The sequence below is a fragment of the Octopus sinensis genome, linkage group LG21 (genome assembly GCF_006345805.1).
Source record: "Octopus sinensis linkage group LG21, ASM634580v1, whole genome shotgun sequence".
In the NCBI taxonomy this organism is placed as follows: domain Eukaryota; kingdom Metazoa; phylum Mollusca; class Cephalopoda; order Octopoda; family Octopodidae; genus Octopus; species Octopus sinensis.
The window spans coordinates 16,044,801-16,070,554 of record NC_043017.1 but is presented as its reverse complement, the minus strand read 5'-3'; the positions used below and the strand labels follow the sequence as shown (position 1 = coordinate 16,070,554).

The 25,754-nt window shown below is 40.8% G+C and overlaps 1 protein-coding gene across 4 annotated transcripts in view; it reads left to right on the top strand.

Annotated features, from left to right (window-relative positions):
- The window catches only part of LOC115222859 (pre-mRNA-splicing factor 38B), a 31,760-nt gene extending 10,224 nt beyond the window's left edge, over positions 1–21,536 (top strand). For 2 of the 4 annotated variants that reach the window (XM_029793211.2, XM_036511982.1), the window contains 6 exons: positions 8,680–8,870; positions 9,069–9,137; positions 10,123–10,274; positions 11,604–11,664; positions 13,203–13,483; positions 18,126–21,536. In XM_029793211.2, the coding sequence (XP_029649071.1) occupies positions 8,715–8,870; positions 9,069–9,137; positions 10,123–10,274; positions 11,604–11,664; positions 13,203–13,483; positions 18,126–19,011 (1,605 nt within the window). In that variant the 5' untranslated portion in view covers positions 8,680–8,714 and the 3' untranslated portion in view covers positions 19,012–21,536. Of the gene's footprint in view, positions 1–5,581; positions 5,655–8,679; positions 8,885–9,068; positions 9,138–10,122; positions 10,275–11,603; positions 11,665–13,202; positions 13,484–18,125 lie in introns of those variants that run through there. The other 2 variants (XM_029793212.2, XM_036511983.1) reach the window with 2 other exon arrangements.
- Positions 21,537–25,754: the final 4,218 nt, after the last annotated feature.

Genomic DNA, 25,754 nt, shown 5'->3' with positions numbered 1-25,754 from the left:
ATTCTTTGGAACAGAAAGAAAGTCTATCTTTATTTCTTCTTTTGCTGATGTCTCAAATTTAGGTTAAATCAGTGTTTCTGGGGGTGGGGGGTGGCTATGGGACGGTCGGACAAGTTGTTTTGAGAAAATTTGGTTTAAATGTTTGACAACTCAGCACCATACATTGGAGGTGGGGGTCGGTTTGCTCATGTACATATGTATGTATATGGTTTATTTGTTGTAGTAGTAATAATGATAGTTTCAAATTTTGGCACAGGGTCCCTAGTTTCTGAAGAGATGGGGGAAGTCAATTACTTCAACCCCAGTACCTGAATGGGACTTAGTTTATCAACCCTAAAAGGACGAAATGCCACTAAGTATTTTGACCAGGGCCCCATGATTCTGCTAGCTTGTCATCTTACATATAATAACAACATCCATTTCAATATACACACATATATAAAACAGGATTTAAATGTGATCTGCTCTAAGTTTCATGCTCAGATTGTACAATAATCAGAAAGCTTGCACAGCATGCTATGTACTCTCCTGCAATCATTCAGGCCAACAGAAGAAACAAATTATCTAGTGCTGGAGAAGACCCATCAAGCCGAGCAAAATCATAGTAATGGGTGTCACGCAAATGACACCAGTGCCAGTGGCATGTAAAAGTTCTCATTACACACTCGGAGTGGTTGGCATTAGGAAGGTCATCCAGCTGTAGAAAAACCATGCTAAATCAGACTGGAGCCTGGCGCAGCCTTCCAGCTTGCAAACCCAGTCAAACTGTCCAGCCTATGCCAGCATGGACAACGGATGTTAAATGATGATGATAATGATCCTTTTGTATATATATATATACACACACACATGCGCATAGTCTGTTTTTGATTTTGTTGATTACACAGTATAGTGGGGTCAGTTGAGCACTGTCTGTGAAAAAACAGCACCATGGCACAATTCACTCTGCCAGAAATTTGTAAACGACATGCTGTACTTCTTGGCATCCATGCCTGAAGCTCCATTATGAACATTTCAGAGTGTTTGGGTGTCAAAAATCAAACATCCAGTCAGTATCAATGTGCTCAGAATGATCACTAGTGATTGTGACGTTATGCCTCCAATCATCTTCCCACATGCCTCAGACTCCATATGGAGGCCTACATCAAGTGCCTGGAGGAGGTAGTGCTGCCCTGGGTCAAGGGATTGGCTGCTGGAAGACCCTATGTCTGGCAACAGCACTCTACACCATGCCACACAAGCAGGAGAACCCAGTCATGGCGGTCAGAAAATTTCTGTGACCACATCACCCCTAACATCTGGCCACCTAACTCCCCAAACTGCAACCCCCTTAATTATTATGTGTGGGGTGCAGTTGAGTGAGTGACCAACAAAACTCCTTGTAACACCAAAGATGAAGTGAAGGCAAGGATTATGGCACCACTGACCAACTAAAACAAGGAGACTGTCCAGAAGAATTGCAGGAGATTCTGATGTCGTCTGGAGTCCATGATAAAGCCAATGGCGAATTTATTGAATAAATTTACTCTTGAGATATTTCAAGATCTTTTTATGTAATTTTGGTAAAGGTATCCGTTAAAATGAGATGTTGATGTTATTTTTCATTTTTGCATAATTTAGACGACAGTTTATTCATCACACCCTGTATGTATATATATATATATATATTGCACCCAAACTGGTCATGGCTTGACTGGAACATCTTTGATCACAGTGCTGACCAGTTTCACTCACAGAACTTGAGATGAATTGTGGCTATAGTAAAAGTTGCTTCTTCAAGATGCAGTAGGATTGAACTAGAGATCTCAAGACTGAAACAAGCTTCTTAATCCCTGGACCACACCCTCAGCCCATATCTGATGTTTGGTGAGTTTCAGGGTTTGTAGTGGTTGTTGTTTGACTCCAGGTCAGCCCTCATCCAGCCGTCCGTCAAAGACATTGCAGCTGCTCTGATCTTGTATCGTCTACCTCGGCTGTCCACACTATTCCTTGTCCTTTTGCTGTTGTTTTTGTAGACAGTACGAGTGCTGGCCTAGCTGCAGGGGGAGATCTTTCCTTTCCCACCCATACAGCTTCAGTCCCACCTTGGGCAAGTGTCTTCTGCTATAGCCCTAGGTCATCCAAACCCTTGTGAATGGATTTACCAGATGGAAACTAAAAGAAGCCCATCATTTATGCCCGTGTGTGTTTTTTGTGTCTCCTGATTGTTGTAAAACAGTGGTCCTCAATCCGTCCATATGGCTCTTGGGGTCCCGCAAAGATTTTGTTGAAGTTTCTGTACAATAAACTGGTTATAATTCTGCAATGCACAAGATTTAATATTCTTCTTATACAATTTCTAGCAATATTTAATTACAAAAATGCTGTTTTTTGGGGGTTTTTTTTCAAACATTGAAAGGTTATGAGGCTCCATTAGAGGAAATAAGAGCAAAAAGGGGTCCACAGGCAAAAAAGATACTTACAAACCACTGTTGTAAATGAACGCCATTTATTTCCAAACTCCTACAAAGAATGTCTGTCCCTGGGGGAGGCATTACCTTGCTTAGAAAACAGGTGAAAGAAGGGTGTCTGGTTGTAGGAAAAAACTCTGACCCATGGAAAAATGGATGTGAAAACAATAATTTTGGTTATTTCATTTGTATTTCATTAATTTAATTGGGTTTTTACCTTTTCTCTTTTTTACTTGTTTCAGTCATTTGACTGCGACCATGCTGGCGGACAATGGGACTGAACCCAGAACCACGTGGTTGGGAAGCAAACTTCTTACCACACAACCGTGCCTTTCTTGTTTTTTTAGTGAATCGGTTCACTAATTAGATTTCCAATTAGTCCAAATGTAAATGAATGATTTCTGTATTTGTTGTTGAGTGGAGAGAGATATGATGAAAAGGTTGGTCATTGTAGAGAACGCAGTCCACAATGTGACTATGCCGTTCTTGGTCAGTTCCAGTTACGACAAGTCTTGTGTTACATTTATTGACCCCACAAAGGGATGGCCCGAGTGGAGTTTGAACTCAGGATGCAGAGATCTTAAGCAAATACAATAAAACATGCGTATTGCTCAGTTAACTTCACCAATTTACTGCCTTACTCTGGAATTGAACACTCATCACCCAGTGATTGAGGAGACTGTATATGGTTGGTCAACTTGCTATAAATAGCAGCCAAACTTCCCCTCAAATTATAGCACTGTCTCGAAAAAAATAAAGAAAGGATATGTTTGATGATGTGGTCTTGGAAACATTATATCTGAGTAAAAGACAGGATGGTCACAGCTGGAGGATCAACACTGACTCGGTGTTAAACAACAAGCAACTGGTTCTACAAATGGGATTTAATTACTGATAGATGGGCTGTTGTAGTGACACACGGACAGTTTAGTGCCAGTGATAGGTTATAGATTGATAACTCTTCTGTTATGATCTGACCAGCTGTGACTGCCAGACGTGTTCATAAGTCTTAAAATCTATAAAACTGACTGGTGGACAGTCACAAGAGACTGTTGTTGTTGTCTTGGTAAGGTAGACCTATGATTAAAGGCTTTCTGACCATGACCCTCCCACCCATATCTCTCTAAAGATGGCTAGCACTACATTGTCTAATGTATCTTTGGTTTCCAAAGGCTGTGTGGTGTGATTTGAGAGGGAGATTTGTATTCTCTTTCTAGATAGAGGATGTTGTGGGGCCCATATTTGAGTGGACACCAGTAAAGACACTGAAAGTGGGTGAGTGGTGATGTTAAACTGGACAATGGCTGCAGTTTACTGCCCAATGCAATCATCTGCTTTGAAACAAGTGGTAACTTAATAATTCTCTCTCTGTCACAAACACATTTCTGTTGATATATTCTTTTACTTGTTTCAGTCATTTGACTGCGGCCATGCTGGAGCACTATCTTTAGTCGAACAAATCAACCCCCGGACTTATTCTTTGTAAGCCTAGTACTTATTCTATTGGTCTCTTTTGCTGAACTGCTAAGTTACAGGGACGTAAATACACCAACATCAGTTGTCAAGATATGGTGGGGGTATCAAACACTGACACACAAATACATACATGTGTGTGTATATATATATATATATATATATATATATATACACACACACACACACACACAACAGGCTTCTTTCAGTTTCCATCTACCAAAGGTGACAAGGCTTTGGTTGGCCCAAGGCTATAGTAGAAGACACTTGCCTTAAGTGTCACACAGTGGGACTGAACCCAGAACCATGTGATTGGGAAGCCAGTTTCTTACCTCACAGCCACTCCTATATATTTACAAATACCATTGATTCTTATTTTATTGTATTTCTGTTGAAGTACACTGCCTTTTATCCTCATTTAATGTCCACTTTTCCATGCTTGCATGGGTCGGACAGAGTATATTTACAGCAGAGTTTGTACAGCTGGATACCCTTCCTGTCACCAACATTCACCTGTTTCCAAAATAAGGTAATATTTCCCCATGGCTGGACATGTTTTCATGAAAGACTAGAAATGAAGGATTTTACTTGTATGACAGTGATGTTCGTTTATGGACTCACACAAAATCAAGACAAGGAGACAGTAATACACACACACACACACACAATGAGCTTCTTTCAGTTTCCCTCTACCGAATCCACTCACAAGGCTTTGATCTGGGGTTGTAGAGAAGACACTTTCCCAAAGTGCCATGCAGTGGGACTGAACCGGAGACCGTGTGGTTGGAAGGCTAACTTCTTACTATGCAGCCACACCTATGCCTAAGTAGTCACTTAAGTATCCCCCCCTCTTGTTGATGTTTCCATTTATAAATTGTCATTGACCCTTTTGAAATCAACTGCTTTTATTTCAATTTGGAAACACTGAAAAGTTTATTAAAATAATTTTGTCGTTATTAATCTGGTGTTCAGAACATGAATTAACGTGGAGTTTTGGTGGAGACATTTTACGGTGCTGGTGTCACATAAAAAGCATTGGTGCCTGGTGCCATTTATAGAACATCCAGAACACTCTGTAAAATGGTTGGCATTTGGAAGGACATCCATCTGTAGAAACCATGCTAAAGGTGAAAAATGGAGCCTGGCATGGCCCCTGGTCTTGCCAGCATGGGAAACGGGCATTAAATGATGGTGATGTAAGCCAAGAGGTGTGTATCATCACCTGATGTGGAAGAGGACTGGGCAAAGTACAGAAGATGGTCGAGGATTCTGTTTGTTGGTGAAGCTTGTTAGCATTTGGGAATTCATAACCAAGTTTAGTCTTGTTTTTTGGCACCAGAACAGCCTTGTTAGCACAAACTGTTCTAAGCCATTCCAACAGTGACCATCCTTCCCTTTTTTTTTTTAAAGATGGTAATGTGTGATGAGGGAGACCCACTCTTATCAGCATCTCATCTCTTACTTTCCTCTGTTTACCTTTTCCCCACCACCACCTCTTTCCCACTACTGTAAGGCAGGCACACACACACACACATGATACCATTTTGTTTCCAGGGAATATAATGTGTCTTGCTGCCCCACCTGTTAACCACACCTGTGATTTACCTTTGAAACTATTGCTGAAAGACAACACTAAATTCTGATTCTGTACATTTCAGTTTAACCTCACTGAGAGAGACCAGATCGGAGCATGTGCCTCTGATAGACTGATGACCCCCACAATTTCTCAAGGTATCTCTTTACCCTTCCTTCCCCTCTCTCTTTCCCTATACCCATACATCTCTCCTCATCTACTTGCTACCCCTACTAAATAACCCAGTTGTTCCTTTCTCATCTCCACTAGCCATTACCTTCAACACCTTACACCACCATCATCAAGGGTTTATAACCCTTTCGTAATCCTGTTGAAACATACTGCCTTTATTTCAATCGAAAACAAAGAATTTAGTAAAATAATTGTTATTACTAACTCTTCAGCATCTAAACCAGCCGCATCCAGGCAAGATACCCAGCCTCTGACACCTTACAATGTCATTGTAACAATATCTCAAAGCCACAAGATAATGTGGGATTAGTTGAAAGCCATTTGAATAAATAAGCCTTGCAGTTGACAGGGGAATGTGGGGGCTAAAGGGTGAGGCCTGGCTCATAAATTAACATGGACATTTGGTGGAGATCTCTTTGAAACAGGACGTTTGTATCAGTGGAGACCGGGCAGTCTCCAGGAGGTTCGTACCAAAAGGGCCATCTCAAACATCAGTTATTTTCTCTTCTTAGAGAAACTAAAATTCTTGATACCCAGCAAACTTGTTTTAGGTTCAAACTGGCCAGATCCAGCCTCTCACACCTACAACATCATCATCATTGTTTAACATCTGCTTTCGATGCTGGCATGCTGCCACCAGCACGGGACTAGTCAAGCAGCAACTGGTATCGACCACACTCGAATGGTGCTTTTTATGTGCCACCAGCACGAACCAGTCGGCCGGCACTGGCATCAACCACACTTGAATGGTGCCTTTATGTGCCACTGTCATTGTAACAATATATTATCATCCAAATTTCAAAGCTACAAGATAATGTGTGATTAATTGAACACAATTTGAATAAACAGGCCTTACATTTGACAGTAATCTGAATGGTTAAAGCAATCTGTGGCTGGCCCTTCACAACTGGAAAACAATCACACTATATTCACGGGGACAAAATGTGTGTGTTCTGCCTACCTTGAGAATGGAGATGTCAAGCAACTGCCCCAAACCACCTTTATATAGGGTTCAATGAGAAGGTTCTAAAGTGTTGGATCATGCAATGGCTTGGCAACCAATCATGCAAGACACCAGTGGTCTCACCGTGGTGTCTGCTCAGCTATCCAGTGATTCAGTTTCTAATCTGCTACCAATAATCATCAGTATACTTAGTTGTGCTTGTAAATGTTTAAGTGGCAATCTGACGAAGCCAGGGTTTGCAAGCAGTGGAAGAGGCCATCTAACACACTTTTGAAAGAGATGGTCTGTAAGTGGAGCAGTAAAAATATGCAAGAATTCTGTAAAGTCTATCATGTAGCAATTATAATCGTTGTCCGTGCAGGTGGCACGTAAAATGCACCAATCCGACCGTGGCCGATGCCAGCCTCGCCTGGCACCAGTGCAGGTGGCACGTAAAAAGCACCCACTACACTCACGGAGTGGTTGGCGTTAGGAAGGGCATCCAGCTGTAGAAACATTGCCAGATAAGACTGGAGTCTGGTGCAGCCCTCTGGCTTCCCAGATCCCCAGTCGAACCGTCCAACCCATGCTAGCATGGAAAACGGACGTTAAACGATGATGATGATGATGTTGTATTGGATTTGAAACTTTCTGTGGCAGAGAAGATGCAAGCAGGATGGAGTATTATTACCTAGATGCTAGAGAAGGAGTGTCGGGTGGGGGGTCATGGTGTTGGTGCCAACCAACATGGTATCTGAAGAGGAGTAATTACTATTGTTCAATCCACACCCAAAATGACGTAAAACTGAGAGAGAAGTTACAATGCAACCTTACAGAGATTCTTCCAAACCTGAACTAATGTGACTTGCTAGAAATAACAGCCAAATCTCCCTCAAGTTACACCATACCATCTTGAAAAAAAAACTAAGATACATTGACACTACAGTTCTAGGTATCCTATTTCTTAATAAAAAAAACAGGATGGTCATGGCTGGAATGCATATGAGCATAAGTTTACTGAGACAGAGTTGGCCTGGGGTTAAAGAGTCAGAAGACAAGATAATAAGGTCCTTGGAACACTGTCTGAATACAAGTCAGGATAGTCATATCAGGAGTCTCTTTGATCACAGATCTGTTAGGTCAGGACTAACCTAGGGCTAAACAATGTCTCTGTTGGTCAATTCTGACCATGTACCCTCACATAAGTGTTTGGGACCAGCCAGAACAAGATTATGTCGAGGAAGGTTGGTGAGTGAAAGACCAATACAGCTGGGGACCCGTGTCATTTGAGGTGTTGCTATCAATGAATACCACAAGGCATCATGCCATCCTGCTCCCATACTTCTAACACTTTCACCTTTCCTTCTTCCTTGATTGGTACTTTTTGAACTTGAAACAATGAAAGGCAAAATCGACATCACCTGGATTTGATCCCAGAACACAGAATTGGCACCAGTATCATGAGGCATTCTATCTAACGACTCCACTAATTGACCACTTGATTAAAATGCACAGCATGGCCATGGTTGGAACATCTTTTTGCCATTGAGTCTATTAGATCAGGACTAAACTAGGGCAAGACTTTAAAGCAGTGCTTCCCAACCTGGGTCCACATGGCCCTTCGACGTCCCTCTAAATTTACCTGCAATAAATTGTTACATTTCGACAATACACAAAATATTAAAAAAAATTTCGATACAATTCCTAATAATATTTAATCCTAAAACTAAAAGGATTGTTTTAAACCTCAAATGGCTTAAGGAGGAATGAAAGGGGTTGAAAGGCAAAAAGAACAGGTTGGGGACCACAGCTTTAAAACAAGGGCTTCTTAGCAGATTTTGTTATGGATTTCTATTGTAAAGTAGATGATCACAATGTGTCCAGTGTCCACAGTGCTGGTCAATAACTGACCAGCTGCTTCGAGATTTTTCTCTTGTTTTTCAGCCCAGAATTCCAGTTTTGTTTATTTTTTAATATCGTTCTCTTTTTCTCTTTTTTTTTCTTTTCTTTTTTTTTTTTTTTTTTTTTTTTTTGGTAACTTTTCCCAGGTTGGAGGTGATCAAAAGAGGTGAGTGTTGGGAGAATGGCCCCTAACAACCCTCTGTCAATATGGGGCAATGAGAAGACGATGAACCTTAATACTTTAATCCTGACCAACATACAATCATCCCCTTACTTCAAGGTCAATCTCTATGAACTGAAAACTTACCATGAAGTGATAGATGAGATCTATTACAAAGTACGTGACTCCAGGTATTTTCATCTGGTGTTTTTTTTCACATTTAATCCTCCTCCTCCTCCTCCTACTTATCGATCTATCTAACTTTTTCTCGCTATCATCTATCTGCCTTTCTCTCTCTCACTTTTTCAGTTTATCTCAACGATTTGTCTCCCCTTCTCTTTGCAGTAACATGTTGTTTTGCTTCTTTGCCTCCAGGTGTCGCATTTGGAACCATGGGAGAAAGGAAGTCGGAAGACTGCTGGACAGACTGGAATGTGTGGTGGGGCGAGTATTCTTCTCTCTATCCCTTCTTCCTTTGTTTGCATCCATTCGAAACCCGCTTTTTTTAGGCTTTCTTTTCACTCTTGCTGTTTGATGTCAGTGATGGTTTTTCCTTAAATGTTTCCATCATTTGAGGGTTTCACGGCCACACACCACGATGATTTTTTTTTTTTTTTTTTTTTTTTACACTTTGCAAAGACATTTTTTTTACATTTTTACAGGAAGAAAAAGAAAAAAAAATAGTAAAAGTATAAAAAAATCCTGTTATCAAGAAAGAAAAACACCCATGACCACCTCCAAAGAAAAATGAAAAAGGGAACGAGATTAAGCAGCAGGAGACATGGTTGAAAGAGTAATGGGTTGGGCACCCCTGAAGAACTGCATTGCCATAGAGAATGGGCACAGGGATTCTCTAAAATATCCCTGAGCTACAAGCAGTGTCATTTGCTGGTTTTGCACCTTTGAAGACCTGGAATAAGAGATCTCTTAGTCAAAAGAACAAGTGAGGGTTAGTGACAGGAAGGGCAACCCAGCTGATATGTTTGTTTAACCTGTACTAGCATTGGAAAAAAACAGATTAGCCTCTCAACCCCTGGCATAAAGCAATCTCTCCCTCTCCCTCTCTCTCAACTGCACACAGTGGTCAAGGGGACTTTGTGAGTTACTTGGTGACCTCACTTGTGTCATTGCCTTGGGGTAAAAAGCACTCAGTACATGCTGTAGGGTGGATGGTGTTGAGAAGGGTATCGAGTCATTGAAACTAGGGCAAAACTGACTTTGGGGTCCAATGACGATGGGTGGGGGTCCATCCAAGTAAAGTAACAATGAAAGGGGGTCTGTAGATAAAATGTAATTGAGAAACATTGCTTTAGAACAATATAGTGGTAATGATGTCTTTCAGGTGCAAGGTGTTGGAGGTGATGTTTACCTGTTTCTGTTGTGACTTGTAAGAGGTGGTGGTCATGATGATGATGCTTGTCTGTTTCAGGTGCGAGGCGTCGGAGCTGGTGGTATTGTTTCCAGTGCGTTTTGTCTCCTCTATAAACTGTTTACTTTGAGATTGACCAAAAAACAAGTGAATGGTTTAATCAGTCACCAAGACTCCCCTTACATCAGAGCCCTAGGGTTCATGTACATCAGGTCAGTACCACATTCTTTTTCTTTTTTTTGAGCTGTGTGGGGAGGGGGGCTTACTCTTTTGCTCTTTGCTATCACAAACCTTGTTGTCAAAGCAGTTCCAGCCTACCTTGACCACCCTGTGGCAGTGTATGTCTAGAATTGCATTATCCAATAATGGAGCCTCTGTGTGGTTACTTTGGCCTGCTTGAAATACCAGCTAATCTCCCTTGAGTCACACCCTATGATTTCTAAAAACGATGAAGGACAGTGTCATCCTAGATACATTGTGCATCTAGAAATAAGGCATGTGATCATGGTTGGAATGTCTTATTGATTTGTCTGCCAAATTATTATTAAACAACCTTATACAATGTGTCCTTCCTATATAAGATATGGTGTGATTTGGCTGTTGTTTTTAGCAATTCAGTTGATTCCGTTGAGGGTTTTGTATGTTGAGTCAGCAACTGTGACCCCCACCGGTTATGTCCGTAAAGATTGTCTCAAATGTCTGCAGGAATTGAACCCTGCCCTGTAAGCTAACTTAAACATCTCCCTACTTTACAGTATTGCCACTGCTTACGATTGTACCTCACCTCATGATCCATATTTACAGCTAGGTCACTTGCTGCTATTTCTAGCAAATGTGTCACTCTGTAGAGGCTCCCATGTTAGCTTCTATAATTATTGGTTAACAGTGGACTGGGCCACTTCAGTTTTGTAGCTGTGGTTCTCGTCTACGGCCAACCAGACTGGGCATGTGAAGTGATTGACACAATACTTGTTACAGAAATAGACTTCAAACATTTTCGTGACGCACAGACAGATTTCATCTTTTGCTTGTTTCAGACTCTGGTCATGCTGGGGCACCACTAAGAGGGATTCTTAGTCATCCAAATCAGCCTCAGTACTTTTTCTGGGTTTTTTTAAGCCTGTTGATCTCTTTTGCCAAACCATTAAGTTATAGGGATGTAAACACACCAACACCAGTTGTCAAGCAGTAGCGAAGGGACAAACTCGGACACAAAGATACATGCAATGGGCTTCATTCAGTTTCCGTCTACCAAATCCACTGACAAGGCTACAGTAGAAAGCATTTGCCCAGGGTGCCATGCAGTGGGACTGAACCCAAACCCATGTGATCACTAAACACACACACTCACACACATATATATATATAATAGAGTTTTGAAGCAGCCACTCGCGCATGGATGTGTGGTTCAGAAGTCAAGAGGGGATTTGCTAGGTGGAAACTATGTGGAAGCCCATCATGTGTGTCACTCGTTCACTAACCCCTCTCCTTCTCTCTTCTGAATTCTTTGCTTTAAGAGGTTTTGTTTTTTTATTCTCCAGGTTTACTCAGCCACCTCAGGAATTATGGGATTGGTTTGAGCCATATCTGGACGATGAAGAGGTATGTAACCCAAACACACTTTCTAGGTTCTCTTTTTTTGTTTGTTTGTTTTGTTTTTTGTTATTGACACAAACTAGTAAAATACCTCCTCTAAGCAGGGGTAGGGGTGTCGTAAACCCACGTCCCAATTAACATCAGCCTCTGGCCATTGCTACTTTGGTGGTGAATTCACTCAACTTATGTTGTAGGATGGGATGCTATGATTCTTAGGCAGCTGCCACATTTGCTTATATGTGGTGTCACGCAGTGTGCCACAGGGTCAAAGTGGTGTTCCTCTCTGAGGTAGTACAGTGGGCTGCCTTAACCCTTTAGCATCTAAACCGGCCATATCCGGCCAAAAGTATTCTGCCTGTTTTATGTTCAAACTGGCCAGATCTGGTCTCTCACACCAACCCTACAATATCGTTTAAAAAATTAACAGCTACCTCATCAAAATCTCATAGCTACAAGATAATGCATGGTTAGTTCAAAACAATGTGGATAAAAAAGGATTAATTTTGGCAGAATAATGTGAACACTAAGGGGTTAAGGGGCCATGAGACTGTTGAGGACCCCACTGAAGGCCATTGGTTAATGACTACAATTTTGAGACGCTCTATGGTTTTTTTGTTTGTTTTTTTTTAATGGATAGGGAGTCCTCTCCTTTGCTGGACAATGGTAACTGCATGACAGGAACGGAGGTGTTATAAATGGTGGTCTCTTGAAATGCAGTGGTGGGGGAGGGGAAGTTTTGGTCATGTGGCATCCCTTCATCTATGGACGATGGCAGTCTAGTTTGTCATTACTTTTTGATGTAAATCTGCTCTGACCAGTTAAGAAGACATTCCAACAACAGCTGAGGGGTTCCAGATGAGAGGACACATTCATACCTTGTGCCTCCCCGTTCTCCACCATCCCACAACTAAACTAATCCAAATACAAAAACTAGTTAAATACAACATGTTGTTGTTGTTTGTTCCTTGTCGAGCCGGCTTCCTTGGCGTATAGGTTCCCCACCTGGACAGGACACCTGTCTGTCGCAGGTGAGCTGCAAGAGTGGTGAAAGAGTCAGCAGAAGTTCGCCATTACCTTCTGCCAGAGCCGAGTGGAACTTAGGTGTTTCGCTCATAAACACACACATCGCCCGGTCTGAGATTTGAACCCGTGATCCCTCAACTGCGAGTCCGCTGTTCTAACCACTAGGCCATGTGCCTCCTAAATACAATATACACAGTGATAATTATTTATTTCTAATGTGTTTACATCCACTTCCCCTGCAGATATGGTTTGTACACATTGTCATGTACACTTGGTTCTTATTCAAGACTCTCCACTCTCCTCCTGGTTAGGGTTGGTGGATCACCCTGTTTCATTTGTGCATTGTTTCTATAACTGGATATTCTTTCTAACACACACACACACACACACACACACACATGCATGGAGACTTATTACTTTATTGAAGCTTAAGTCTTATGCCCCCAACAAGTCCTCAAGCTCCTCTTAAAATTATTTCATTTTTGTGTGGGCTTTCAAAATTGTTTTCTTTTTTCCAACAGGAAATTGATGTGAAGGCCGGTGGAGGTCACAGTATGACGATCGGTGAGATGCTGCGTCATTGGTTGACCAAATTGGAATGGTATTCAACCCTGTTCCCTCGCATTCCTGTACCCACACAGAAGGATCTCGATGAGAAAATGAAGGCCAGGGCTTTCTCAATGAACCAAATGAACGACACCACCAGCAAGGCCCCTGGTTTGTCAACTGCAGAGGAGGTGGTTGCCGAGGTGGATGAAGACTGGCACAATGTGGAACAACCTGTGGAGAGTAATAGTAAGAGGTAGGTGAATGGCGGGGGTGGGGGCAGCTCTGCTACATGATAATGGTGGTGGACTTAATAGAAATAGCAGCCAAATATTCTCTCAAGTAACAAACCCCTACCATTGTAACCTTTTTCCAATCCAACCAAGACCACCCCTACTTCATCATCATCATCATCATGTAACGTCCTTTTTCCATTTCTATGATACATACTTCCTGTTTCATCTTCATTAAAATTTCCAGTTAATTTATGTTCCAATCCCCAGATTAAAGAGAACGAAATTATTCCACTAAAATTCTTCATTATTTTTAAAATGAGAACAGAAGCAGTTTTATTTTAACAGGAATGGGTTTAACCCTTTCGTTACTATATTTCTGACCAAAATACACCCCTTATGTGTTTCAATTAATTTCTAACGTAATCATAAATTTAGTCTGGTTTCATTAAACAACTATAACTTTTTTATTTATCAATATATTAATTTGATTTTTGGAAGATAATTTAATGAAATGTTCTCAACCAATTCTATACTATAATTTTTGTCACAAAGTGACTCTAATTGCAGGTAGATACAGGTAAATTCAACAAAATATAAAATTATTAAAATTTTGTTCAAACATCGCTATAGAAAATGGGTTATTAGCTAATATTCAATTGGGTATACAACAAAATTTTACGATAGAATTTGTTATTCTGGGTAACTTTCTGATACCCATAATAATAATATTTATGGCAAAATAGTCTTAATTTCATTTAAGGTTATGGGAAACCACTAACTATCCTTTCTTTCGTTTTGTTTACATTTAGCGTAATGGTTCGTTTCCGCCGTAATGATTTCAAATAGGCTCATTCGAAAAAGTAAAAAGAAATAGTCTAAGGCTTTACTCTTCTGGGAAAGTCTGTGGCTTGGTCCAGTTTCTTCAGAAAAATCTCCGAAAGAAACCGTTTTTAAATTTTCACTCCATTCAGGTGCCAATTCATTTTCTTTATCACTGTCGGAGCTCTCGGATTCACTGTTTTCACTTTCGGAAAATGAAACATCAGATTCATTATCAAATACCACATGCTTTTTTTTTTTTCAGTCATAGAGTTAGATTTATGAAGGTCTTCAGTAGAAAATCCTTCGAATTCTGACTCGCTGCTTGATATAATGAAATTCGTATCCATTTTTTGTCAGAATTACAAATTTTGAAAACACAATAGGAACAAATTTCGGAAAAAAATCTCCCAAAATTCACAGAATTAAAATTACACTTCGATTTTTATACAAAACTGTAGTTGAACTCTTTACGAAGTATTATACGTATTTTTACGAATGTACTAAAGAGATTTGCTCTGATATTCTCATTTAAATATGAATAGGTAAATTCGGGTGGCTTTGGGCGGTTTGGTCACATTAACCAAAATTTTTTTCGGGCGGTTTCGTAACGAAAGGGTTAAAGTGATTGCAGTTAAAATCTCCCATCAGAATTTCATATTAATTTATGTTCCAAACTCCAGGTTAATGACAAAATTATTACCTCCGCCTTCGTCTAAGGCAGAGATATTGTTTTCAGTTGCATTTGTTTGTCCATGGACAAGATGTCTCAAGAACTGCTGGATGGATTCGGATGAAACTTTTGGCCGTGACAGGCACAAACTGATTAGATTTAGGGATCAAACCAGTACCAGACAAGGGTTCTGGATTATTATTTGTTATATTTACTTTACATGATTACGTTTTTATGTTGACTTTCAAGTCTTTCTCAATTACCTCCCTTTAGGCTGTTTCCAAACTTTTCTTTTCGTTTCTCTATCAGTAATTTTACTCATGTCTCTATCTTAGTAGAAACTGGTGGATAAAGAAATCAAACTACATCAACAAACAGCAGCAAAACCATTCAGAAATTAAATAACACTGACATATTTTTATAATATATATATTATACATACATATTAACACTTTACAGTATACTTGCATATATACATACATCTATACATCAATCTAAAACAACAGGAATACTAAAGGGAGACCGGAACTTAAGAGAAGAGAAAACCAAAAGGTCTCATGCTATTCATTTAAAAATTCCTGAGTGGAACTTACTATTATTACCTCTGCCTTTGAAACTATTTTCAATGGTGAATTTGTTAAGTTTGGCTTGTATTAGATAAGGATAAACTATCTATTACTGTTTCTAAATTTTCTACAGCCACCTTCACATTCCATGACTACCATTGGGATTGATCTGGTACCAGACAAGGTTTCTGGATTATTTTTCTGGGTTTTTTTAAAATTAATTTTTGAGCATGGTCACGTTCATTTTTAGTATTCTCGTTTGTGAGAGCAGTCAAGTTTATTTCAGATCTTCTCATTTTAAAAATCATCTCTGGCTGATCGTTGAGAGGACGTTGGTGTTGCCCTGGTGGAGGTTTGCGCCATCTGAGTGCCCTTGTTTTACTAAATTCTTCATTATTCTCAAAATTAATTGGATCAAAGACGGTGTATTTCAACAGGGAAATGGTAAGAAAAGGGTTAAATTAGGGAAACAAAGACATTGAATAATGTAGTCCTAGATGCACTATTCCTGATAATAAAGATGGTCTCAGCTGGAGAGCCTTTGATGCTGGGTCTACATGATCTATGACTGGGCAACAACAGTAGTTACCCCACACACACACACACACACACACATCAGGTCATTAAGGATGAAATGTCTGATTTTCTTATTCACCAAGTTTGTCAGTCGTCAACTCTAATGTTTTATTCTGACAATTCTTTGTTTTACAACATTGAAGACATGACATCCTCACTTTTCGAAATGCAATTCATGGTGTCTGATTATATTGAGAGTTTTCTCTTATAAATCAATTTTTGTGAACCCATGGAGAGATCAAAAATTCTTGTTGTTTATGAATGCGAGTTCCATCGTGGAACCAATGCATCGCAGACAGCTCGAAACATAAATGACGTGTTTAGTGAAGATGTGGCACATAAGCACACTGTACGTCGATGGTTTGAGGAGTTCCGGTCTGGTGACTTTACTCCTGAAAATCAACCCCATGGTAGACCCGAGACCAAAGTGGATAATGATGAGGTGGAAACTGTAGTGGATGCAGAGACATCTCGAACTACGTTAGCAACAAGGTTTCATGTTTTGATTCCAACTGTACTGGACCAACTGAAACAAATTGTCATGGTAAAGAAGCTGGACAAGTGGGTACCACATGAACTGAACGAGCGTCAAATGACACATCGTCTTGAAACCTGCTGTTCTTTGAGGTCGTGGCTTAAAAGCGAACCATTTTTGCATTGTATTGTTACGTGAGATGAAAAATGGATTCTTTTTCAACAACAGCAAGTATTCTGCACGGAGGTTGGATAGAGACGAAGTGCCGAAACACAATCCAAAAAAAGAATATTCACCAAACAGAGCAAATGGGGTCTGTTTGGGGGTCCAGCACTGGTGTCATCCATTACAGCTTCATGAGACCTGGGAAGTCAATTCCAGCGGATGTTATACATCAACCGATTGGATGAAATGATGAGCGAACCTGCAATTAAACAATCGAGATTGGTCAATAGAGACAGGTCAGTTCTCTTGCAAGACAATGCTTGACCACATGTTGCACAAAGAACGCTGCTCACTTTGTGGTCAATCTGTCACTCCTGTGTCCATTTCAGGGTTAGATTTATTCCCATTATGTCCACCTTGGGATCAAGTTTATGACCATTGTGTCCACCTTGTGGTCAGCTCTTTAGTAATTGTATCCCTTCTTTGTAGTCATAAATGCAGGGACCATGTTCTGTGTCTGTAGGTCCAGGTCTGGGTCAGAAGAGGTTTTCTTTCAGGTGTACATTGCCAGTTCTTCTCAGTTGATAGTCATTGCCCTCAACCCACCGACTGATTGATTCCCTTTACTTCGCTTTAGTACAAACTGGGTGGGGAGGGTGCAGTAGTGGTGTTGTGTATCAGTTTGCTGAAATACAGTGGAGGTACCTGGCTTAGTGGTCAGGGTGTTCAATTCACGATTGTAAGGTTGTGGTTTCAATTCTTGAACCAGGTAATAATTGTGTTCTTGAGCAAAGTTCTTCATTTCACATTGCTGCATTTCACGTTGCAGCTGGCAAAAATGAGTTGTGCCTGTGACAGACTGGTGCACCATCCAGGGAGAAACGGGAAGCGAGCCCTCTGCTCCTTGCAGAGTCGTGTGAGATAGGAATAGTGACACAACTGGTTTTGTGGGTTGACAGAGACAACTTGAGTTCAAAGGAGAATAAGGAATGTTTGATGTAAGGAGAATCAGAAATCCAATGTTTCTGCTGCCTCCTTTCGCAGAACTGCTCACATCATCATCATCATCATCATCTCTGTTCTGTATTTAGAACTCACAGTTAACATCTACATAAAAAAAAAAAACTATAGTTAAGTTACTGTTGACATATTTAATTAAATAGATTCATAGGTCAGTTGGTGTTAACATATTTAATGTGGATAACATTAAATATGTTAATTGAAAATAATTACAGGAATGGAAACCCCTTTTTTGACCCTTGACCATTCTGGTTTACCTCCTGCCATTGTCGTGTTTGTCTTTGGTTTACCTCCCACAATTCCTTCCTTGTTTAAACCCCTGTTTTATTTCCCTTTGTACTCACTGATTCTTTTTTGCTCTCTTACAGTGCAAGGTCACCAGAGAGAAGGCGTTACGACCGACCCCGCGATAAGCTGCCCTCCTCTTCCTCTTCCTCTCACCAGATGAGTCCCTTGAGCAAAGTCGGTGACAAGAATCGAACGTCGCACTCACCCCATGGCAAGTCTCCACGCAGCCGTTCCCCGCACAGCCGCCGGTCGTCCCCGCACAGGAAGTCACCCTCCAGTTCCAGCCACAAATACTCGTCATCGCAACAGCAACAGTTGTCATCGATGGACGACTTTGCTGTGGAGCTGGCCCGGGAGCGGGAGCGGCAGAGGCGCGAAAGGGAGAGGGAACGCAATGGTCGACATAAAGACCACCACCAACAGCAGCAGCCGCAGCAGCAACAACAACAACAACAGCAACAGTCTCATCATCATCATCATCGCCATCATCACCATCACCACCGTCATCACAGTTCAAAATCTAAAGACTCTCAGAAGGTCAGTAGCAATTCAAGCCCCTTGAAAGGTGCTGGCATGGTACCTTCTGTGCCGAAGGAGCGACGAGCTTCTTCCCGCAGCCCCTCCCCTGCCCTTGCCGCTAGATCTCACAGCAAGAAGAAGAAACATTCCAGAAAGTCTCACTGCAAAGACAGGAAACGTTCCAAGTCTCCGAGTGACACCAAAGAACAGAAGCGAGCCAAACGCTCGACGCAATCCCGGTCTCATTCCCGATCTCGGTCAACTATGGAGGACAATGGTCACCATAGCAACAGCAACAACAACAACACTGGTGATGGCGATGATGGCAAGAGTCGGTCACACCACAAAAAGGAACACTCGTCATCTGAAAGGGGCCGAGAGAAAAAGGCCAAGAAAAAGAAACACTCTAAGAGCAAAAGTAAAGAAAACGGTGAATATTACGCTTGACTGAGCGAGGGGGTGAGGACGGGGGGGTGTCCTTGCTGGTGGGTTTAGTTCTGTGGAGGGTCAGTTGTCCAGCTATGTTCCACCTACTGGCTGCAGATTGCTGTCACAGTTAAAAGAAATGCCCACTGCATGTGTGTGTGTGTGCGTGTTTGTATCCATGTAGACGTGTTCCTCTGTGTTCCTCATATCGATGCTGTCTATTGCAGTTAAGGGCTGGAGGTGAGTGTGTCCCTGCTGATGTGTGATTGATAACCTATGTTCCCTTATTGGCTATTAACGCTGCCTTAGTTAAGGGCATGTACCCCCTTGCTTGTAGCTGTTCATTTTCTACACAGCAGTAGTCTTCTGTGTGGCTTGTATATGTGTGTATGATAAGAGTTATGTGTGTGTGTATGGTTGTAGTTCTATGTGGTGGTGTGGTTGCTATTCCCACCAGCTGTTAATAGTGTCCCTATTTTAGGGACCCTCCTGCTAGGGGCCACAGTTGGTAAGCGTAATGATATGTGTGTCTATGGTTGTTTAGATGTTTGATGCCCTGATAGGCAAGTAGGGGTCACAGAGCATGTGAAAGTGAGTGGATGGAAAAGGGATTCTGTTTGTAATTATGTGTGTGTGTGTTGATTAGTTACAGAATTCATTAGAATCTGGGATCAGCAACACGTAGGATGTTGGGACTGGCTGGGTACCTTAACACTGAGTTCAGTGAGGTAAAAACAACCACAGGTTATTGTTTATGTTATATGTATGTGTGTGTATATATATATATATATATATATACACTTATGTATCTGATATAAACCAAAGATCAGCTCAGGGTTGGTTCTACGTGCGGCGTAGATATAAAAAGAATAAACCCCATTTGTGTTATTCTTTATATCTATATTTATATATGTGTATATATACATACATACAACATGCAGAAATATTAGACACACACACACACATGAATAAGCGTATGTCTATCAATACCCAATTCTCCCTTAAAGGGTTACTTATGTGTGTAGCAAAAGAGACAGTTAAGTGCAGTTGTGTGTGTCAGGTGTCAGGTTTGCAATCTTTAGGTCAGGTCATTGGGTTCAATTCTCAGGCGAGGTGGTGTATTGTATCTTGAAGCAGTCCACTCAGCTGTAAATGAGTCCCAGTGAGAACTGGTCAAGGATGTGTATACATGCATATATATACACACACATACACATACACAACTGTTGAACATTTTCAACGGGCAACACTTCACAGCATCATAAAAACATCATCAGATTAGTGTTTGCATTACACACACACATACTTATTGAGATTAATATATATTTGTGTGCATACAAACACACACACACACACACACATTACCAAGCTGTGGCCGACCACTGTTGGGTGTTGTATTTATTTAAGTGTAACTGTGGATGTAAGAGATGGTGTAGACCTGCCTTGTGAATAGAGGTACTCTGCAATGCAGGGTACCTCCCAGGTAGGGTCAGGGTATCTCCAGACACTTGGGGCGCCATTTCATTTCTTGTGTCCGCATTACAGTGAATTCGTGCAGTATATGTTAACAATTGTGTGTGTTTGTATGTTTATACAGATGCTATGCTGTACTACAAAATATACATATAGGTTTTTGGCCAACACTGTGAAAACGTCTGATGTATAAAAAATATTTTCTTTTTACACAAGTCTTCTTGGACACAAAAGATGGGATTAGCTAAATTGGTTTCAATCCCATGCTGGGATTTCTATCACTGGCTGAATACCATTTCTAACTGTGTGTAAAGATGCTGTGTGTGCACCCAAGATCTCTTCAGATTGGTGTTGGTTGAAGAACTCCGGATTTGTTCTATGGTTTGGCATAGCGTTTGAGACAACACATTTAACACACCAGTAATTTATTCAAATATATATATAAATATGTGTGTGTGTGTTTATATATATATCATATTCTTTTACAAGAATAATGTTAATGGTGGCTGTTAAGTTTTGGGCATGCTGAGCTTTCATTGGACTTTTTGATGAAGGCTAAGCAGGTGAAAACTTTGAAGTCACCGTCAACACTCTTCTTGTAAAAGGATAGTAAATCTGTACTCCACAAAAACTACCGAGTAATTCTTTGGTAATTTGAAATTGGTTTCATTATAAGTTGACTGAAAAACAATCATTAATAATATATATATCTCTGTGTAGGTACGTGAGTGAAAAAGCAAGATGGAGAAGATAGGACTCAGCTAACCAAAAGTTGAGCTTGATGGAAGCTGAAAGACTGGTCGTGTGGAAGTTGGAGGAATGCTTTGTGAAGCTTTCCAGTTTCATTTGAATTGTGTGTGTGTGTGCGAATGAGCTGCTCAGCCTGTTGACCATTGCCCCACAAGCTACTACTCTGGTTGGTGACATAGTATAATGTAATAGTGTGGTGCAAGGAAGGGAGATGGTGGGGGGGTGGGGGGCAGAGAGCTTGTTGTTGTTTTTTTGTCTTTGTCTGCGTGAGAGATTCAACTTTTACAGAGACCTGTGAAGGAAACAACAAAAACTGGTGACAAGAAAAAAGTCCACATTCAACAAAGATGTATAGAGTTGCAGCTGTATATATAACATAATCTAAACTTATTTGTATTATTATTATTATTATAGCCTGCATACACTAACAACAATGTCTTAATAAGGTTTTTTTTTTTCCCCCTCTCCTTCCATCAATTTTGTTTTGAAATTTTTAGCCTTTTAATACGTCCATCATTTGTATATCGTTAAAACATCATTACCTTTTTTTTTTCTGTGTGAGCTTTTCCTGTTGATTTTCAGGAAATAAATTCACTATACACACACACACAGTCTTGTCCTCTTTGTATACAGATGTATTGTGTATGTATATATATATATATACACACACACCCACACCTGGTCTTGCTCTCTTTATGTAACCTGTTTATAAACGAACCATATTTGCTTGCAGATAAAACAAATTTCCTAGTCTTAATCTGACTGTATCAAAATATTGCCGTTTCGTGGTCCTTTAACAGAAGGGAGATCAAGTGTCACAGTTCAGGGGTCCAGATGAACACAATTCCACGAGAGACTAATTGTTGCTGATAATAAAATTAGAAAACAAGCAAAAATATTGCAGAATCCAGCAATTGGTTGCACTACCTCAGTAGAAAAGGACATCATCTCATCAAAACCATTGTGAGGTTGCTCCATTTTCATGGAGGATTGCTGTTATCCTGATTATATTATGGTGAGGAATACAAGCTTCACATCTTTTAATGACAATTCTGTTGACCAAAACATAAACAACTGCAATAAAGTCAATGAGAAAGAAGAGAATATTGAGACTCACTGGTCAACATTACAGATTTTCGATACAAAGAGTTTCAGACCTTATTAATCCAGAATGCTTTCACAACATTCTACTTTCCAGGAACAGAGAGAACCCTGCATTTTTCCCCTCACACTTTATTTTTCATTTGCTTTGTGGGTCTCCCAGATCCTTAAACTCATTAGGTTTCTGGTTCTCCCTGGTTGGGAGATTTGGACACTGTTTGGAGCCCTTAAAAGCTGCCTGAGCTGCTTTGGCACCAGGACACTTTGCAGGATTAGGGGTTCCTCAGAAACTGGGTTGCATCCCATTACTTGTCTGATCCCAGACTGTTTGGCCATGTTGCTGGGTTTCCCCATGTCAAAAGCCCTACTTGCTGTGTTCTCTTCATTGAGGATCTGACTCGGTTGACAGCTCATGTTCTGAGCATACTCCCAGTCAGTCTCCATCTCTATGAACATGTGGCATGTTGATTGACCACATGGCAGATGAGGAGGTATCTCACAGAGATGGAGACTTGAGAATATGCTCAAGGGCTCACCCAGGATGAAACTGATAAATGGTGAATAATGTGGCAACAGTGCATGCTCCCACCACTTACTCTCACCTCTTATGTGATGAATCGTCAAATTCAGTTGTTTTTGCTTTTCTTTCTCCCTCCACGAAATATTCCTGTATTTCATTGCAGTGAGTGTAGTAACGTGTAAAGAGTGATCTCCCTTGTACTGTGTGTGTCTTCAGTAAATCTTGAGAGCTGACTGCAGCTGGTGATGAAGACCCGTAATGCAGAACGGCCTGCTGAACCCGTGAATGAACCGCTGTGTGATGATAGTTTGACCTTCTAGATATAACAGCCAAGTCTCCCTCGAATCACACTGCCTATTTCTCAGATAAGATGAGATGATTAGAGCTGAAACGTCTTTGAATATCTCTCTACTGGATCAGTGCTGACCTTGGGTTAAACAACAGCTTAGCAACCAATCAGAGAGCCTTAATGTGCTTATTCAACCTGCTAGAAATAGTAATTATATCTCACTCAATTATTTCAACATTGGCACAACACTAGAGAGAAGGGGGTATAAATCGACCCCAAGAGGATGAGACAGGCAAAGTTGACCTGAGTGGGGTTTGAACTCAGAACAAACACTTATAATTAAATACTGCAAAATATTTAATCTGATGTTCGAACTGTACCAGTCCACTGTCCTAAATAAGTCTTTAAGGGCACAAGGCCTGGAATTTAGGGGAGGAGACGAATGAATGACATTGCCCCCGGTGCCCAATTGGTACTTTATATTATAGACCTCAGCAGGATTTGAACTCAAAACGTGAGGCTGGAAGGAATGTCACTAAACATTTTGCCTGAAATGTCGACAATTCCACCTTAATCACAGTCTTCTATCATAAGCATAAGATTGGAAATTTGGGTGGGTGGGGGAGTCAGTTACATTGAGCCCCAGGGCTCTACGGGTTCTTATTTTATCAACCCTGAAAGAATGAGAGGCAAAGTGAACCTTAGTGGAATTTGAACTCAGAATGTCAAGAGCCTGAAGAAATGCTGCTAAGCACTGTACCAACTCAGTCTTTCCCATCCTGAATAATGATGATGATCCTTTCTACTATAGGCACAAGGCCTGAAATTTGGGGCCAGGGGGCTCATCGATTACTTCCACCCCGGTTTTCAATTAGTACTCATTTTATTGATTGCAAAAGGCTGAGTCAACCTCAGTGGAATTTGAACTCAGAACATAAAGGTGGACGAAATGCCACAAAGCATTTCATCCAGTGTGCTGACAATTCTGCCACCTCACTACCTTAATAATAATGATAATAATAACAAGAGCACTCAGAGAGTACAAACCTCTGCCAAGGCAACACCAACATCCTCTCAATGATTAGCCAGGGAGGATTTTTAAAATGAGAATATCTGAAATAAAATTGACTGGTCTCACAAACGAGAAAGTTAAAAATGAACCTGACCGCTCTCAAAATTTAAGTGAAAAAAACAGGAAAAATAATCCAGAATCCTTGTCCGGTACTGGATTGATCCCAAAATCCAATCAGTTCATGCCAGTCATGAGGCCAAACATCCCTGAAGGTTTCATCTGAATTCATCCAGCGGTTCTTGAGATATCTTGTCCATAGATAATCAAAGAGGTAATAATAATAATAATAATGGTTTCAGATTTTTGACAATTTTAGAGAAGGTGGGTAAGTCAGTTACATTAACCCTCCCTCTCGCTTCCCATCTGGGGCTCAACCAGCTGGCTCTTTATTTTATCAACCCTGAAAGGATGAAAGGCAAAGACAACCTCAGCAGAATTTGAACTCAGAACATAAAGAACCGGAAGAAATTCCGCTAAGCATTTTGTCAACCCATTCACTCTAATGGATGTTAACTGATGATGACTTGCAGCATTGTGCTGTGGTTCTTGACCAGGGTCCATACAAGATTTGGGGGGATCCACACAAGCAAAAGGACCAAAGTTTTGCTTTCTTCCAGTCTGACATGTTGCCAGAAAAGGAAAACTGTTCTCTCAGAAAATCTATTTGCAAACCTTGACAAGGGAATGGGGAACCAAAAAAATAGGAATTTTAAAAAGAGTTTCTATAAAACTACCTTTTTAATAGCAAATGGCTAGGTAGGGGCTGGAGGGGGAGCGTCCACCAGAGTAAAACAGAAATCAAGTAAAAGACGGTTGAGAACCTTTGCTGATGTGGATATAATGTGTGTGTGTATACAAAAAAACCAAGGTGTGTTAGTTTGACACTCGGTGGGGAAAATGAATGAACCTTGGCTCTTCAACAGAAAGTAAAAACAAATGGAAAGAGAAAAAAAAGGATCTGGATTAACGGTTATACATGTTGAAATATATATCATCATGTTGTGATGGTCCCACATAAAAAAGGACCCAGTACACACTCTGGAGTGGTTGGCTTTAGGAAGGGCATCCAGCTGTAGAAACCAAGCCAAAACAGATTATGAAACCTAGTGCGGCCCCTGGCCTTACCAACCCATGCCAGCATGAAAAATAAACATTAAATGTTGATGCTTGATATCCACTTGACCATACTTGCTTGGGTCAGATGAAACTCCTTAAGCCAGTTTTTCTAAGGCCGGATGCTCTTCCTGTCACCAAACTTCACCTGTTTCCAAGTAACAGAATTTCCCCATGGCCAGACATGGTTTTTTTTTTTACAAAGGAGCAGAGGTGAACACCATCTCATAAGACAGTGATGCTTGTCTACAACCTTCACAGGATATCAAGACAAGGTGACATACAACAGTCACACACACATGTGAAGGGCTTCTTTCAGTTTCTGTTTACTACATCCACTTACAATACTCTGGTGAGCCTACGGCTATAGAAGACATTTGCCCAAAGTGTCATACATTGGGATCGAACTCAAAGACCTGTGGTTACAAAGCAAACTAGTCAACCAC